The sequence below is a fragment of the Urocitellus parryii genome, chromosome 16, assembly GCF_045843805.1.
Source record: "Urocitellus parryii isolate mUroPar1 chromosome 16, mUroPar1.hap1, whole genome shotgun sequence".
Taxonomy (NCBI): domain Eukaryota; kingdom Metazoa; phylum Chordata; class Mammalia; order Rodentia; family Sciuridae; genus Urocitellus; species Urocitellus parryii.
Genome location: NC_135546.1, coordinates 13,267,663 through 13,286,026, shown reverse-complemented (window position 1 = coordinate 13,286,026; position 18,364 = coordinate 13,267,663). Strand labels below are relative to the sequence as shown.

General features: G+C 44.9%; 1 protein-coding gene across 1 annotated transcript; it reads right to left on the bottom strand.

The window, feature by feature from the left end:
• Positions 1–4,610: 4,610 nt before the first annotated feature.
• On the bottom strand, positions 4,611–17,954 carry Cav3 (caveolin 3). The gene is made up of 2 exons (XM_026383049.1): positions 17,675–17,954; positions 4,611–5,357 (listed from the first exon to the last, which is right to left on the bottom strand). The coding sequence occupies exons 1-2, from the start codon at positions 17,786–17,788 to the stop codon at positions 5,016–5,018; spliced, it is 456 nt and encodes a 151-aa protein (XP_026238834.1). The 5' UTR covers positions 17,789–17,954; the 3' UTR covers positions 4,611–5,015.
• Positions 17,955–18,364: the final 410 nt, after the last annotated feature.

Here is an 18,364-nt window from a genome sequence, read left to right as displayed (position 1 = left end):
CTTTGGTTTAAACCTAAGAGAAATCAAAAGATATATATACATACCCAAACTTGCATACCAGTGTTGACTACAACATTATTTATTAATGTCCCAAAGAAGAAATACCCAATTGTCTACCAACTGATGAATGGATTAAAAAATTATCTATACAGTGGAACATTATTTAGCCATATAAAGGAAGTACTAGCCTGGGGTTGTGGCTCAGTGGTAGAGTGCTTGCCTAACATGTGTGAGGCACTGCATTTGATTCTCAGCACTATATATAAATAAGTGAATAAAAATAAAGGTCTGTCAACAACTAAAAATATATATTAAAAATTTTTAAAGTACCAATTCATACTACAACATGGATGAACCTTAAAAAAAATGCTGAGTAAAAGAAAACAGTTCCAAAAGTCAAACATTGTTTGATTCTCTTTGTCTGAAATGTCCAGATAAATCTATAGAAATCTACAGAAATTGACTATTGAGTAAAGGTTTTCAGAGGCTGGAAGCTACGGGAAATTGGAGCAACTTCAAAGAGGATTGGGTTCATTTTTTGGGTGGTGAAAATGGTCTGGAATTGGTGCACAATTTTGAGAACCAACTTTCGGGTTTTTTTTTTTTTTAATGTGTATCTGAACTGCACGTGTAAAAGATACAAGATAAAAAATGTTCTGCAGTTGAATTCAGGGAAAGCTAGCATGATGGATGAATTGCTTGGAATTTCTTACCTCCCTGAGCTCTTGTTTCTTATGTGACTCACCGCTTCCGAGTTTCTGCAAGAGAGCGTGTTTCCATTTTGGCCAACAGCAGAGGTGGTGATAACGCCCTCCCTCACCTGGCTTTAATAAAGGCACAAGGGACACTTGTAGCTGTAGATGGTCTTGTTTTATTTAGAATAGCAATTCTCCAAGGGCCTCAAAGGTTCTGCTTTTCTGATAAACATGTTCTCAAATGTCCTCTCAGCCCATGGATAGGACCTGACTATGTCTAAGAAATAGAAATTCCTTTAGTCATTAAATACAGGACAGTATTGATTAGAGATTTTCTGTCTGGGACTGGTCAGCTTAGTGCACTCTGGGGCACCTTTGAATAACTATACACATTTTTTAATTTATTGAGATACAGCAAGAGCACTTTCCAAAAGCCACAGGTCCATAACACACACACACATACACACACACACACACACACACACACAATGCATACAAATGAGCCAGCATGGTCTAGATGTTCTGGGAGAGGAGAGGCACATACTGAAGTGCCAGTGCTCAACCTCTTACAGTTTAGTACAGATCTTCAGTACCAACCAGAGATGGAAGGCAATACCATCTTTGGAGTCAGACCTTGCACCATGGTGCTATGACACGTGCTCAGAGTGCCAACACCAGCCTGTCCTTCCTCTTTGGGAAGCTAACAGGATGCTTATTTTGGGTCTCTGTGCCCATGTCTTAGAGCTTTGGGGTGCAAATGTAGTGGTGATGTGGTCTGTGCCTTGCAAATGCTCTAGTCCTGCTGTTCCTGAGAAGTTGCCATCTTGGAGCCAACTGAGGTCAATGAGGACCAAGGGGATAGTCACCTTCCTGGGACCCTGGAGTTGTGAGGATCTTAGGCATCAAACCCAATAGGTAATCATTCTCTTCATATGAAAGCCCTTACTAGTACCTGGGGTCTTATAATGATAGCAGAGTCTGTGTTTCATGGTATATAAGTGACATTTGATTTCCACAACACTCCTGGATCTATACCTCTCCCCTCCCAATCTCATCCCTGAGAATATTTTTCATTGTCTCTTTCTCCAACCTAAGTCTGGAAGAATGAGTGCAGAGGTCCAAAATGTTCCCTGGACTTTGGTTATCTATGTCTTTTCCCAGACCCCCTACCTGAGGTCTGCCCAGCACCTGCCTCTTCCTACAGTTTCAGACCAATTCACAAACCATGTGCATGACTGGAGGTGCCAGTCAGCTGGAGCCTTCTGGAGTGTTTCAGAGTTCTCATCATCAAAAGTAAATGTGTAGACCCTGAGCATTATTTCTTTAGTCCCTGAAAAAAAAATCTTCTGCAAATGTGATCTCCTTTTGGAGATGAGTCTATGAGTCACCATTTCAGAAAATGCAAGGGGACATAATGCCTTTGATGAAGATCCTGGTTTCAGAGTTCTTCACTTTTTTCTCTTTTTGTATCCAGTTGCAATGATATACCACTAAACATGCAGTGTTGGTTTTGTTCCACTGTGGTGACCTCCTGTGGTACTCCTGTGTACTGTGCTAACTGGTGAGTGACGTGGCCAATCATGATATGTCTGCTTTGTAAAAGGTGCACTTAATAAACATCCTTTTTTCATACACTGCTTTGTCTTGTTACTCCCTCCAAGAAGAGGCACCATATCTGGTGGTTTTTAGACTCCATTTCTCCTTTAGTACTACACAGTCATCTGTCTGATGCAGGTGCATGGGTTGTGGCAGGGGACAAAAAGGGGTCCTGGTTCCATTCTCCAGAATCCCAGGTACATGTATTGGTCTGTTGGAAAATGCTCTAAGACCCTGAAAAAAAACCCTTTTGTGTGATATAACTTGAATCCACATGACCCACAGTCTGACTCTGGAGATAACTGGATTCTGTTTTGTTACCTTGAAAGGACCTTGACAAATAATTTTTAAAGGGGAATTTGCAATTCACATGTGAATCATGGATGGATTTGCATTAAATGTAGATTCTGGGGACCTATTACTGAATCAATCTCTGGAGATGGGGCCCCAGAACATGCAGTTTAAACACAAGTTGCTGATAATGCATACAGAACATAAGAGGGACTTCTCTGTCCTTCTACCTGGAATCTTTTCTCGTCATACCCGCAATGTGCTCTGCTGCTGCTTCTCAGTGGGATTCCTGGAGGGGACAGAACTCTTCAGATGTACATATACCTAACATATGCATCCTTCCTCCAATTCCACGAATCTCATGGATCATTAAGCACCTGCCATAGTCTGCCTTAAAGAAAGAGTGGCCTGGAAAAATTGGAGCTGTAGCCCAATGCAGTTATAGCAAATACCACTGTGGCGAGAACCTCTGTCTAACCCAAGATTGCAGATTTGAAACTGATGGCCCAATGATTGTGAGAAGGGCATTTGAAAGGGCAGATCCTTCGAGGAGGATATAACACCAGCCTTAATCCTTTTCAGCAAGAGGATCCAGGGCTTGCAGAGTCCACTAGAGAATGTGGTCAAGCCCCAGGGCAGAGCACAGAGTATAGTGGTCTTACGCCTGCTGACTGTGCAACTTTTAGAGAGTCTGCTGACCTCTCTGAGCTGTCATTTTTCTCATCTTCGAAAAAAGGATTGAATGGTGAAGTGTTTCGAGGTAAAATAGACTGATATTACAACTTACTTTATAATGCATCAAAATGAGACTACAGATAAATAGAAGGATGGATGGACAGATAAAAATGTGATAAAGCAAGGACAGTAGAATGTTAATCGTAAGGCCAAGATGGTGGGTATACAGGTATACTGTAAACCCTTTCAACTTTTCTACATTTGAAAATCACATTAGATGTTAGATTAAAAACAAAAACAGGAGCAAAATTTTAGAGCTGAAATAGAGATAATTTTCATGGATAATAACACTGAGGCCAGAGAAAGGAACTAGGAACAGAGGCGATACCAGAACCAAATCCTTCTATGTCCTGACTCTAACACACTGTTTCCCAAGACCCCTTGGGCTTGTGGCCAGGCACCAATGAGGTAATGCCTCTGTCAACTTGTAAAGTGTTTTGGAACTTTAATTTTATGAGATATTATGTTTTATGAAAAAGGAAGAGAGGTTAAATAGGATCTGGGCTGGGGATAATATGGCCTAAATGGGTTTCTTTATTGCAGAACTTGTCAGAAACTTTAATGTGCTATTTAATGTCTACTGAAAGTCTCCAAGAGAATTATATGGCATTTCTAAACAAATTTGGCTACAGAAACTAACCTCCTTAACCTCTGTAATTTTAATTTTTACTTTTTTTTTTTTTGAGGACTAATTTCTGGACAGCATACTTGGGAAAAGCAGTCCCAAGAATGGTAAGATTGCTGGGTGTGTGTGTGTGTGTGCGTGCGTGTGCGCGTGTGTGTGTGTGTGTGTGTGTGTGTGTGTTTATTGTTGTCATTAGGAGGGTGGAAAGAGGTGGGCATGTCAATTCTGTTGCTTTTATCCTCCTGATGAATCCACACAGACACACATGGGACTTCACATATCTTAGGGATGAAGAAGTGCACATACCAAGTGGGAAGGCCAGATATGCCAGGGCTTAGTCTCTGGTGAGCCAAAGACTCAGCAGTTCAGAAAGATTTGAGGCTGAGCCCTGCCCTGAGGTATATCTGTCCTAAAGTATATCCATCCTGCCAGCTCATGAACCATTTTCCTCTATTGGTATCATTGTCTGATTCAGGGACAATTGAAGTCATTTATAAGTAATCTCCTAATGAACATGGCAGAACAAGTAGAATCCCAAGAAAAACTACTTGATTCTGGTCCCACCAACTTTCCACACTTCTGCTTCTCAGGGAGTGAAATGTATTTCCAGGACTGGTCAGGACACATACCAATCTTATGGACACAAACAAAGCACAGCATACCCTCAGTGCAGCTGAAACCCTTTATTGGAGCCACCCTCCCCACACCAACAGTCACTGGTCTCTTTCTTGGGTGTAGACAGGTTGACCCTGAGTGGGAACTGATTCTGGTTTACGCTGTTACAGTACAAGTGAATGCAAAAACTTGCAGTAGCTGCCTCTTAGAAACCATCTTCCCCCAGCCCCAATCATGGGGGCATCTTGGCAGGGTTGGGGCAGAGTGAAGAGCCACAATGCTTTTGTAGCTGGGCTCTTTTCTTTCTGGCTTCCTTATACTGTGTGCTCCCATCTTGGGGGAGAATTGAGCAGTCCCTAAAGAAAAAGAGCTCTCCAGCACCTCCCATGGAGCAGCACCTAGGGAGCCAGCCTGGCCTGATTCTCCCTGCCCCACCAGCCCTGTTGCCCCACTTGGCTTTAGATTTCCTTCCGCAGCACCACCTTGATGTTGCTGCAGATCTGACCCAGGGCAGCGAAGACTGGGTTGCAGAAGGTACGAATACAGAGAGAGTAGATGTGGCTGATGCACTGGATCTCAATCAGGTAGCTCTTAATGCATGGCACCACCGCCCAGATGTGGCAGAAGGAGATGCAGGCGAACAGGAAGCCCCAGAGCAGGGCCAGTGGGACGCCGAGCAGCGTGGACAGCAGGCGGTAACACCAGTACTTAGAGACAGTGAAGGTGGTGTAGCTCACCTTCCACACGCCATCGAAGCTGTAGGTGCCCACGGGTTCTGCAATCACATCTTCAAAATCCACCTGCAGGGACGGGATGAGAGATCCTCAATGCACTGCATCCACCCACTTCTCAAGCTTTCACATGTGTGGCTCAGAATCCCCTGGATGGGCTCTTCAAACCCCATCCCCAGAAGATTCTGACTGCAGGTCTGGCTGGGCCCAAGACTCTGCATTTCTAACAAATTTTCCTGATGTCAGTGCTGCTAGTCCCCACCTGTGCTGAGACACCCCCTGCTGCAATAGTGAGTTATAATTGAAGAGCTTGTCCAACCTCCTCATTTTATAGATGGATAAGCAGGCCCTGGAAAGTCCAGTGACTTGCTCAAAGCCAACAGTAAGTTTGAGGCAGTGCTAGAGCCATGAGTCCTGCTATAGTTTGGGTCTGGAATGTCCCCAAAGGCCCATGTATTAAAGGTTTAGTCCCCAGAATGATGCTGCTGGGAGGTATTGGAACCTTTAAGAGGTGGAGCCTAGTAACAGGTCTTTAGGTCATTGGGGGTGTGCCCTTGAATGGGACTGTGAGACCCTGGCCCTGCCTTCTCTCTTTTCACTCATGGCCCTGAGGTGAGCACTTTTGCTCCACTCCTGTCATGATGTGCTGCCTCGCCACAGCACCAAAAGCAATGGGGCCAATCAACCATGGACTGGAACCTCCAAAACTGTGAGCCAAAGTAAATCTTCTTTCTTTATAAATTGATTATCTCAGGTGTTTGTTACAGGGAGAGAAAGCTCACTACGAAGCTCCCAAATTCTATTATTTTAAGATCCTAAGGGAGTTGAACAATCATATTCATCCTGCAAGGATGTGCTGTAGATAGAATTCTGTAGATAGAATGGTGGACAAGCACAGGTTCCTACCCTCATGGAGCTTATGGTAGGCAGTTATAAGTGCCAGGCTAAGGGGAGAATAGGGGAAATGTACCCCTAAGCAGGGCATTTAACTCAGAGCAGGGGTTAAAGAAAATTCATTGAGGAAGAGACATCTAGCTGAAGCTGATATCTGAAGATGATCAGGTAGAGAGGGAGTTATGCCCTGGAAAATAGTATTTGGGTCTGAAGGAGAAGAAACTGCTAGGAGCTAGTGGGATAGACAGTGTGGGCTCTCAGGAGATGCAGGTACTTCTGGAAGGCCAAGTGCAAGACCAGAAAGGAGACTGGAGAGTGAATCTGGGCTCTCTCAGTGCTGTGGCCCTTTGAGGGCTTTAGTCTGGGGTGGCTTGGTAGGATCTGGGTTTCAAGCAGCTCATTCTGGCTGCTGCTATTGGGGCAATTGGTAAGGCTGGGAGTGAGGATGGTGCAGGGCCAGTTAGGACATGGTGGTTCCTGGTGTAAGGTAGTGGTAGTGAGTTAGAGAAAGGTGCATAGGTACAGAAAGGAGCTACTCTGACCTGTGGCAAAGTGAGGTCCATTTCTGGAGAAAGCTTCACTGGCTATAAAGGTGTCTGAAACTGGGTGTGGCTAACCTTGCCTGAAGAGCCTCATGAAGGAGGCTGAGTTCATTTTCCTTGTCCTAGCTCTACAGTAACTATAGGCCTTCCTCCCTGTTCCCCAGGAATGTGGGGGCTCACTTCAGTTCATACAACTCATGGAGGAAGTGACTGAGGCCTCATGTGGGAAATAAAAACAAAATCAATGGATATAAAAGAAAGGTAACTTTCAGCCAAGCCATTTACCTAACCTTTCTGAGGTTCCTGCTGTGCATTAAACGTCCTTCTAGCCGATCACTCTTAGGTGATGACGTTAAGCATCACTACATCCTCTGCCTTCTCTGTAAAGTAGAGGTAACGACCCACATTTCAGTGTATTCTCCAGGATGAAAGGATGGAAGGCTGTTAAATTCATGAGGCAATTGAAAAGCACTGAATGTACACTAGGGCTTGATGACGGGTGGACCCAGTGGTATGACCAGGACATCTTACCAACTGGGAGGCTGAAGAGCTGTTTGCTGTTGTGAGAAAATCTATTATAGAAATGCCCGTTATATCATTTGGATCTTAAGTGTCCTCCAAAGACCTTCGTGTTGAAGGCTTGGTCTCCAGGTTAGCACTCCTGGGAGGTGGTAGTAGCTTCAAGAGGTGGGGCTCAGTGGAAGGAAGTTAGGTCATTGGGTGGGGGTACCCTTGAAAGGGATATTGGAATACCAGCCCCTCCTTTTCCTCTGTCTCTTTGCTTCCATGAGGTGAACAGGCCTCCTTGGTGATGTGCTCTTGCCATAATGTACTGTGTTACCACAGGCCCAAAGCCATAGTCCAAGAGGCTGTGGACTGAAACCATGAGTCAAAACGAACCTTTCCTCCATTTAAGTTGATTATTTTAGGTATTTGTCACAGTGACAAAAAGCTGACTAATGCAGTCTTAGTCCTGTCTGAGATATTTCCTGTCTAATAAAAGTGGGTTAAATAAAATCACAGACTAATTAGACTAATGGGAGAGGCCTATGTGGGCAGCTGAGACCAGAGATCTGATTTCAGTCTTCCAGGGCTTTCCTTTCCCACTGTGGCTGTGGGGAGATGATTCCTTCCCCAATGGGCAGTTATTATTACAATTACTTTTCATTATAAAAGACAGAGCCACATCACAGAAAATGAAGAGAATAGAAAAAAATGAACAACAAAAAAATTGTCTCTGATTTGTATCTGTCTAATACTAAAAGTATTGCTTTGGTGCATTTCTTTTTAGAATAATGCTTTTTGGGAAAGGGAGTGCATAGAACCATGATGCTCAAGGAATCTTGGATCCCTTTTTCTCATATGGCTTTCAATTCTGAGCTCTTGCACCAGATCTCAGATCCATGGATCCTCCTATACATCCTGTATGAGGTCCTACTTAGGGTAGTAGATTAATGGGCAGCAAAGTTTGTATGGTGAGATTCTAGGCTGCAGGATGAAGAGTCAGCAGGGCCACAGGATTCCCTCCCTGTATAATCTTAGCCCCTGGTTGTTTTGATGGAGATGGCTTAACCTCTTAGATGACCCCATGGATGGGAGAAGAGAAGAATATGGGCCTAAACTTCTTAGAAGTATGTAACTTCTTCCTAAAGGACTTCCAGGTTGTGGTGGATGGATGAAAACCTGGGAAAACCAGGTTTTGGGTCTTGGAGCAGAGATGGAAAAGACATATGCTAGATATTTGGATAAGAGGGCCCAAGTTGGTTGGGAACATCTCATGGCTTTGGAGACTGGATGGAAAGAGATGGCATCACTTTTTATCTGTTTTGAAGTGCTGGGGATAGCACCCAGGGCCTTGTACATATTAGGGAAGTGCTTTATCACTGAGTGATAACCCCAGTGCAGGGCTGGAATCTTCTACATCTGGTTTATATGGGACAAAAATCTAGACTTGCTATTTCTTGAGGGAGTTTTTAAACTGGAGAAGGTGGGGAGGGTACCCCGGGAGTCCCTTCCAAACTTGACTGGGCATATAATCTGCCTGCTTATGTATGGGTCTGTTCAGTCAAATGCCCAGGGCTTGGATCCTGCCAACTGAGAAGCTCTGATCTCAGCAACCTGCCCTACCCCCATATTGGCCGATGCCTGTCTTGTGCCTGATACCTTTTGGACTGGCTTTTAGAGATGCTGTGTGGCCTCAGAAACCTTCCAGCAGAGATAGGCATTCGGATAGAGCCTTGCATGTCTGCCTCATCCCATCAGTTAATGCTCTTTCCTGTCTTCCTCTGCTCAGCACCTGGTGGCTTGTCCAGTCTTCTAGTGGGTGTCCTTAGAACAGAACCTCCCTATTCACAGATTACCCAGACCTGCCTCTTTGACTTCAGGTGGGCAGTCAGGCCCAGAAGGGGGTCCTGGCCAGCATCACAGGGCCAGATTGAATTTAGACATCTTGACTCTAATCCACTGTCTCAAATAAGGTCAACCCCAAAGTAGATTCTGTCTGTGCTGTGCTTTTCAGGGAGGATGACTGTCCCCTCTGAAGTTTGGCCTTGGCAGGCAGACAGACTGGATTTGACCTTGAGCAAGTCATTGAGCTTTTCTATGCCTTGTTTTCCCAGCTTTGTCTTACAGTAGTTGTCAGAGGATTAAATAAATTAAGGCAAGAATTTAATTAAATAAATTAAGGCAAATACTCAAAACACTGGCACAGAATACCTGATTAGGAACTGCTAGGTGTCATTATAGTTTGAATCTTAAATGTCCCCAAAGGCCCATGTATTAAAGGCATAGTCTCCAGGGTGGAGCTTTTAAGAGGTGTGACCTTGTAGGGGTCTTTAGGTCATTGAAAAGATTAATGGGGCACTTCCCCTTCCTCTGTCTCTTCTGCACTCCTCTGCCATGAAGTAAATGGCTAGCTCATAGTGCACTTTCCCTATGACTTACTACCTTGTCACAAATCCCTTGGCCCAAAGCAATAGGGCCAACCAGTCATGTACTGGAACCTGCATAACTGTGAGCCACAATGAGCCTTTGCTCTTCGTAAGTTGGTTATTTCAGGTGTTTATTCTAGTAACAGAAAGCTGATGAATTCAACTGTTGTTGGAGATCATCCTAGAGTGCTTTCCTCAACAGGAAGCTGGAGTACAAAGGTGGGTTTGCATCCAGAGCAGATGCTGACCAGATGAGTGACTTTGAAGGGTCACTTAATTGTTTCGAGCTTCATCTCCTCATCTATAAAATGGAGCTGCCATTTTTTCTTATTGTGAAGAATAGAGATAATTTTTCTTTCATCTATTCATCCATTCATCTATACTCTACCATCTATTCATCTATTCATTCATCTATTATCTTTTCATCTAACCATCTATCTACCTTTTCATGTGTCCATCCATCAGCCTACCCATCTTCCTCCATCCATCCATACTTCTACCTACCCATTCACTTATCCATTTATTCACTTGCCCATCAGTCTTTCTTTCCTCTTAACCAACCAACCAACCATCCATCCATCCATCCATCCACCCATGTATTCAAACAAGTATTTATTGGAGATCCACTTTGTTTCCTCATACCACCTCTTGGGTAGTGCTTAGCATAATGTATCTCATATGATAAGTACACACTGATGGGAATTATTTGTTCAAATCCTCTGGAGTTTCTATGAAAATATATCTCAAAAATTCTGTTGACATCCCAGATCACAAATGACCATTCTTCAGCAACCTACTGAGTCGTAAATGTTTATGTGTGGGTCTCACTCTGAGATGGTAAGATGGATGGAATCCTCCTTGCTCTCATTTTCTGTTTGTAGTCATAATTCCACCCTCAAGGACCTCTCTGTTGTGTCTTTTAATTGTCATCTCTTTGCAGAAGACAGTGGTGCTGACATTTGAATTATTTCTAGGGATTGCCTTTGAGTGCTGTGCACGAGATAACGGCCCTGTTTTCTGTGAATCAGAAAGTATGCTATTAGAGGGCTGTGCTTTGCTGAGAGCAGGCCACTGTTCCCCTAACTCAGATTTGAGCATTAAAAGAACTTTGCCACAATGTGCTAGTGTGGGGAGACAGATGATTTTAAGACTCTGCTCAAGCAGCTCTAGGCAGTGATGCCAGCGTATCAGGAGCACACAGTGACTTTGTTTCTTAGTTCCTTTCAGGAGGTGGAGAGGCTTTTGCTTGGAGGGTGGGAAATGGGGGACTCAATTCACTGGCTGAGCCTTGGGGCTGTTTGTCCTGCTGGAGAGAGGGTGAAGAGTAAAAGGGGGAGACCAATGGTTGCTCATTCAGTTGGTGTCCCTTTCTCTGGCATATTTATTTTTTGGAACAGCAAGAAAGCTAGTTGATTAATAGGAATGAGCCCGCAAGGCCCCCACAGACTTTGAGAGGGTGGAGGAATACAGGCCGTGGAGTTGCCTAGAATTCCAGGGAGGCCAGCAGTCACTCCTGTCAAAAATACCTCCCCAGAGTCCTGCATGACTCAGGCCTTGGGCATCCAGGGCCCTGGACTGTTCAGATAAAATATCTCAAAAGGGAGGTAAATAGCTCTATGGTTCCATTCTCTACTGACCACTGAGTAATTGTGTGATTTTGGGCATGGTGCTTTCCCTCTCTGGTCCTTAGGGTATTTTTTTTTCTCTCTTTGTTTTTGATTTTATTTGTTTGTTTAACTTTACACAGAGAGGACTGAGACAAGATCCGCAGTGGATGGGACTAGCTCTGGAACCAGAAGAATCAAGCAAGTTGGTCTAATTTTCTGGATTCCATTTTTTTACTTGCTACTTTGCAACTTAAAGGAAGTTAGTGTCTCCTCCATCCTACCCCAGCAAGGTCAGTAGAAATTGAGAAAAAGCACTTAGAAATATTCAAAAAAATTTGATACAGTAATTTTATGTCTGTTAAATCCAATAATAAGAAAGAATTGGAGATTGTATTTATATGCCTATTTTTCATTTCATTTCCTGAGTAGTTAATTTTTATGGCATTTTACAAAAGTATTGTTGTACAACAGATCAGAGCAGTCTTAATAAAAGCAGCCCTTTACCCAGGTATTTGAGAAGCACTGACTGATAAAATTAGAAGCTAAACTGAGGTAATAGCTGCAAAACAGATTCAAAATGGTAAAGCTTTGCTTCTTTTGTTAGATATGATAATAATGGAATTCTATACAATCTGGGGTGACCCTAGGGACACCCACAATGCATTTGACCCTCATAGATGTCAGTTCTGGCCATGTATCTGTTATTTCATATAAGGGCCAAGCAGAGTGATGCCCAAATCAGCCTGACAACAAAGAATGGGCCCGAGTCTCCTTTGCTGTGACCTAGTCCAGGATCACCACAGGATTCAGGATCTCCAGGAGGATGAGACACAGAACACAGCATAGGAGGTAACCAGGCATCATCTGGAGCTTGTGATAAAGAGCATCCTAGTGGGGTACTAGGAGCACCTGGGTTGGAGCATAAAGGGACTGAGGTTCATGGGTTCACGTAAAGGAGATGCAAGAAGAGGGCTGCAAGAAGAGAGAAAGGAACCTGCCGGAAGGACCTCATCAGTAGTATCCCAGGGAGGCCTGGTACTTGTCTTCCTTCTGGGCTCTTCCCTTTCTCTCTCCTGCCCTCTCAGCCTGTGCCTTTGGTGAAAGCTGAAATAGGGAATAAATGAAAGGCCCTGGATGAGTTCTAGGATGTGTGTACCATTTAGTGTGTGACTAGCTAGTCTCCAGAGATGACCCCTGAAGAGTCATGCCTCTCAGTGTTTATGCCCATGGGTACTCTCATCTCATCTTGAGTCTACACTTGTTGTGTGATTGCCTGTAACCACCAGAATGTGGCAGAAGGAATGCTGTGCCAGTTCCAGAACTAAGCTTTCAGAAGGCCTGGCAGCTTCTGCTTTGGGGAGCCCATAGCCATCATGTTTTATACCCTGCTGTTCGAGACTGGTGGTGTTAGAAGTCAGCTATTGTACTCTGCTGTAGAAGCCCACTACCATTCCCTCCTCTAGAGACTGATGGAGAGGCCATATGCAGGGAGAGTTTCCAAACTACCACAAAGAGATGCTCAACCATTCCAGCATCCTGACTGAGCCCCACCTTAGAGCTCTGTTTGACAATGCCCTGGAATATGAGTGAATCATCTTGAAGCCCCTAGGTGATTTTTAGCCTCAGTGTTATCTGACTGAAGCTGCATGAGAGGGCCCCTCTAATCCAGCAGAACCACCCAGCTGAGCCCTGTCAATCTGCAGAATTGTGAGTGACCGTAAAATGGTTGGGGTAATTTGTCACACAGTAATTGATAACCGATTCAGTGTGTCTTTAGGTAAAAGAGATGGTAACTCTGGACTCCACAACTGTCTTCTATAGGCTGAGGTGGATGTATTTGCTGACACTTGAACATAAAAATGCAAAACATTTACCAGCTCTACTGAATAAGAACTTCTAGTGATAGGGTTGGGGGATCTGTATTTTAACAAGCTCCCCAAGAAAGTGGGCTACATTTTAAAAATTGTAGACCAATTGACTCTCAGGAATCCCCCTAACGCTAAGTCAGAAAATCTCGGTGTTAGTTCAACATAGCTCTTCTTAAAGGTCATTGACAGAGGACAGGATATCCCAGAAGAAAGGAACTGCGAATCTAGCCTCAACCTGCCCTTCCTGCTAACTACCCCAAGAAATTCCCTCTTGGATGCTCTGTTTTATTCTCATTCAGCAGTTTGTTATTCTACAGTCAGACTAGTAAAGAAATTTAATCTCTTGTGCTATAACTCTTGACTATCTAATGAGGCCTGGCTTCCTGCTGGGACTCATTAATAAAGTCTGCCATGTACACAAGAAGGAGGAATGGTAATACCTGGCCCTCACTTCATCAACTCTGCATTGTACATTCTTCCCAATGTTGTGAAAATCCTCCACACCTTTGCTCATTCTCTTTCCTATTCTTGAAAGCCTGTCCCCCTTCCCACATTTTCTATGTTTCTCATTTTTAGAAAATGCACCTTACATACTATATCCCCATGAGACTGGCTGCCCATTTTACTACATGCAAGTAATCTGTAATCTGTTCCTCTCCTAACTCCCCCCACCCTTCATCTGGCATTAACTTATAGCGTTTAGCACCTTCCCCTGTATAGTCTCATTTTTCTAGTCATTGCTTCCTTATTGGATTGAATTCTTTTCAAGGGGAGGTATAAAGTTTAATTCCTCCTTTGAGTGATAGGTATCCTGGATCCACCCAAACTGGGAGCAGGAGTGTGCAGAACTGGGGAAGGTGCTAAATGCTGATGCTTCCTCTGGCTGTGACTTAGCTTGAGCTGATAGGCAGAAGGGTGTTGTTTGAAGAGGGAAGGTGTTATGATTGATTGTGGTTAGATATGGGGTAGGAACTAGTATCATGGGAAGGGCTGGGATCAGGCCTGTCTCCTGTCCTTTCTGAGGGGTTGCCTTGGAGCACCTGGGGAAAGAGGAGTGGAATCTGGAAGCTGCAGGTATTGCATGGCACTTAGGGGGCATGCCTCGCTTCTTTAGGGTCCTGGTGCTAAAATATGAGTTAGGGAGAGAGGGAGGGCTATGGAGCTAGCAGTGAGCCCTCTCAGAAATAACTCAGGAGGGTTAGGGTGGGGTGGGGTCTTAGGGCATGCATTTATGTCCCCTAGACCCTACATGGGGCTTGCACATAGCTCATACCATCTGCTCTGAGATAGCACAGTGCCTGGCATGTAGCAGGTACTCAGTAATGAAGCAAGGAGTTGATGTTGGCAATGATGGTGGGTGGGAAAGGGAATGGGGGTGTGCTCTCCCCACTTCCTCAGCACTAGCCTCACATGACCTTCAGCTCTGCCCTGGGCCCCGCCCCAAGGCTTGGAGATCACAGTATAATTCTGCTGGGTGTTCAGGGCTCTCTGGTACTCATTTTCAGTCTGGATTCAAGGTTATCACCCAAAGGGAGTATCTCCCCTCTGTGGGGCTCAAATCCATGAACACAGTGGGTCTATCTCCTGCTCTTCCTCCAGCAGCTGGTGGTGGAGGGGACAACATGTTCCTCTTCTCTGCCCACTCCCTCACTGACCCTTCCTTCAATCCCTGTGTCTGTCTTTTCCCATGAGAGGGCAGGCACCCAGGCAGTCAGGAGGTCACTCTGTTCAGACAGGCTGCTCTGCACCCCTCCTAGCCACAGGCTCCTCTCTCTTTTCTTCTTTTATCTTTCTTCTTTAACAGACCATAACATAAACCTGAAGTCTCCCTGAACCTGTCTGTGGTATTTATCTGACTCTATTTTATGATTATTTTTTCTGTATTTTTAACGTTTGATTTCTTCCTCATTAAAAACAAGAGATTGTCAGATAGCTTTAGAAACCAGAGAATGTTCAAATAATACCAAACAACAATCTCCTCTCAACATAATTATTTGCAAGGCCTTTTGTTTAGCCTTTGGGAACTGTTTCCCTGGGGGTATGGGGCCATCAGAAGAGGATACCATATAGCTCTAGAGAGGCTGCATAAAGCTAGACATTTGTGCTACCATCCCCACTTCTCCCTTTGGATCACAATCTGGGCCCACGTTCATGCTCAGCTCAGTAGGACCCAGAAGTCCCTTCTACACTTGGGACTCATTGTGGTCTCCCTCAGAAGATTCCACATTCTCCTGTGGAATCCTTATCTCCATTTCCCAGTGCCTGTGGCTGTTCTCTTGCCCTCAGGACCTGCAAGTACCTTGAGGCCCTATTCAGCTCACATTTGTCCCTCCCTTGCTGTGTGCTGGGGACTGTTATACACTTCCAAACCCCTTGTCTCTTTTAACCCACATGTGATATTTCCATAGTACTTTCACCTGGGGGAGGTAAATGATATGATCACCATTTAACAGAGGGAAACAAAGGCTCAGAACACCAAGGTGACATATCTATTGTTGTTTTAGATAAAAGATTTGAACTCAGGTCTATTAAAGTTAAGTCTGAAACTATTCCTGCTAGACCACATTGCATAAACCACAACTAACAATATTTTACACTTCTATAGTGCTTTATAGTTAGAGAAATTTGCTTCCTCCTTTTCCACAATGTGGCTTTTCACATTCTTCTGAGGTCATGGAAGAGTGCCCCAAGTGAAGGGGGGACACCAAAAAGGGAGCATCTGATTGCTTGGAGGAGTAGGGGGAGGATTCCTGAAGGAAATGACATTTGAGTTGGACCTTGAAGACTGAGCCTGGCCTTCACCACTCAGAGGAGAGCAGGTGGGCCCTTCTGCCCAGGTCAAAAGGGTGTGTTCTGGTGGGTGGACTGGCAGCTGGAAGCCAAAGAAACAGGTTGGGGCCAGATTGTGTTGGGTTTGGAAAGTTACTTGGAGAGATTAGAGCCTGATCCAATGAGGGAGGTGCCCCAGTAAAGGATGACAGCCCAGGGCTGTGCCTTACAACCAGCTCTTAGCCAAACCGGAGAATCCAGTAGCCCCAGCTTTAGGCACTTATGTTGGGCTAAAATTCTAAATTCTTTAATTTTAATTGATATCTGGGCATCCATTCCATTATGGGAACAATTTTAAGAATGTTTGGAACAATTTGGGCATGTGAATCAATTTTCAATTGCAAGTCTTTGAACTCCAAATACAGAATATCTATTTCTGATTAAAATTTAGTGTACGCTTTGAGATATGTCATCAACAAGATACACACTGGATTTAGAACGTGAAGAAATACCATACAAAATAGTTCCTTAATAATTGTTTTAGGTCAACTATATGTTGAAATGATACTATTTTGGACAGATAGGGTTACATAAAAAAAAATATCATTCAAATTAGTTTTACCTGTTTGGCTTTTCTTCTGTAAATGTGTCTGCCAGAAAATTAAAAATTCCAGGGCAGGTGGGGATATGGGAAATCCCCGTACCTTTCATTCAATTTTTCTGTCAACTTATGGCTACTCTAAAAAAGAATCTAACTTTATAAAACAAGATGTGTAAAATAAGTCATTGTGTGATTATCATGAAAAAAGTTTAGCACACACAATTATATGCAGTGTGTAATATTTGATAATAATAAATGATAATGTTACAGTTTATGTAAAAGAAGTCCATAGGGTCATTGTATCATGGGTTACATTACATCTCTACTTTGGTGGGACAGTGCTAGTCTGAGATCCTAATGTATTCAGTAGGCCCAGAGAGAGCCCAGCCATCTTCCCCTGTAATAGCCCAGCCCTCCAGCGACTCCAATGTGGGTGACTGGGGATCCTGCTCTGAGGAACTATCTTTTAAAAAGTTCCCTTTGGTTTTCAGGTGGAGGCTGGGTTAAAGTCATGGGCTTAGAGGCAGCCAGGCTGCTCCTGTCACCTGGTGAGGAAGGAGGCCCGACTTCAGGCTGCAGTGACAGGGGACACTTCCTGAAAGCTGGACAACTCTCAGCATTCCTTTTCAGGGACCCAGGCACCCTCTGAGAGGCCTCTGTCCTGCTGTGCCCCCTAAATGTGAGGTGAGGTGAGAACTGGGGTGATAGCTGAGCATGGCTAGTAGGCCATGAGGGACAGACCCTGGGCAGGGCTCTAGGGGAGTGAGTGTCACTTGAAGGGGCTGCCAGCCGTGTTGGAAGCTCTTCCTGGAGATTGACCCAGAGCCCACTGTGAAGACCGCAGAAATGCCTTCTGGCATGGAAAAGAGCCCAACTTGGCCACCTATTCCTATTGCTCCCGGGACAAGGGCCAGGAGTGAATGGCGAGAGTCTCGGAGTAGTAAGGAGGTATTTTCTTTGTGATCTGCCAATTGTGGCCTGATATGCTACTGATGATATGTGGCTAATTTTTTGTGATGGTTTATACTAAAGGTTCATTGGGGGTTTAACAAGTCTGTTTTTGTTTGTTTGTTTGGGGGGAGATGTAGAAAAGATAGGGTAACAAAAGAGTCTTTGGGAGAAGATGGCGGTGCCTGTGGCAGAGACCCTCCCTGCCATCCCAGGGCCCAGCCTACCTTGACTATGTCCTCATTAATGTTTTTGGGGTCTCGGTTCACAAGGTCGATCTCCTTGCAGTGGATGTCCTTGATGATCTGGGCTTCGAGATCCGTGTGCTCTTCGGTCATCATGGTGAAGCTGGGGGACCCTCTGGAGGAGATCGGAGCCGTGTGGCTGGTGGGGTTGAGAGCACTAGGAGCAGAGAGACCAGTTCAGAGTCCCCCGGGCCTGTGCCCCTGCCGGCTAAATAGGCCCCACCCAGCATGCCGGCTGACAGCTGTCCCACATAACTTCAGCCTGCCTCTCGGTAAAGCCTCCTGTGGCAGGCCTCCAAGCTAAAATTAAGACTGGAGCTCTTCTGGAAAAGAGAGCGCTTCTTAAAGGGGGCTGCCCCTGGGCCCTGGGCCTTATGCGAGGGAGCCAATGGCCTGGCATTCCCCCAGGGCCTGGCATTCTCTGAGCTGGGGTGGGCTTAGCTCTCACCGGGGCTCCTGGAATTTGCTATTGCCATTGGCACTTGGGCTTCTCTGGGAAACAGTTTCCCAGGAAGAGAGGTGGGCTTGGTCCCAGCTCTGCCTCTTGCCTGCTATGTGACCTTGGACATGCTTCACCTCTGGGGCAACCATGTTCCCACCTGTAAAATGGGGATATGATAATTACCGTCCGACTCTTCCCACCCTCAAGGAAAGGAGGGAGGTGGTCTTGTG

What these genes read in the sequence shown, in the direction of transcription:
- Cav3 (XM_026383049.1), bottom strand. Translation starts at nt 17,788, where the DNA reads ATGATGACCGAAGAGCACACGGATCTCGAAGCCCAGATCATCAAGGAC. An exon ending in TTAATGAGGACATAGTCAAG is followed by an intron (nt 5,358 to 17,674) that starts GTAGGCTGGGCC and finishes CCGTCCCTGCAG; the next exon opens with GTGGATTTTGAAGATGTGAT.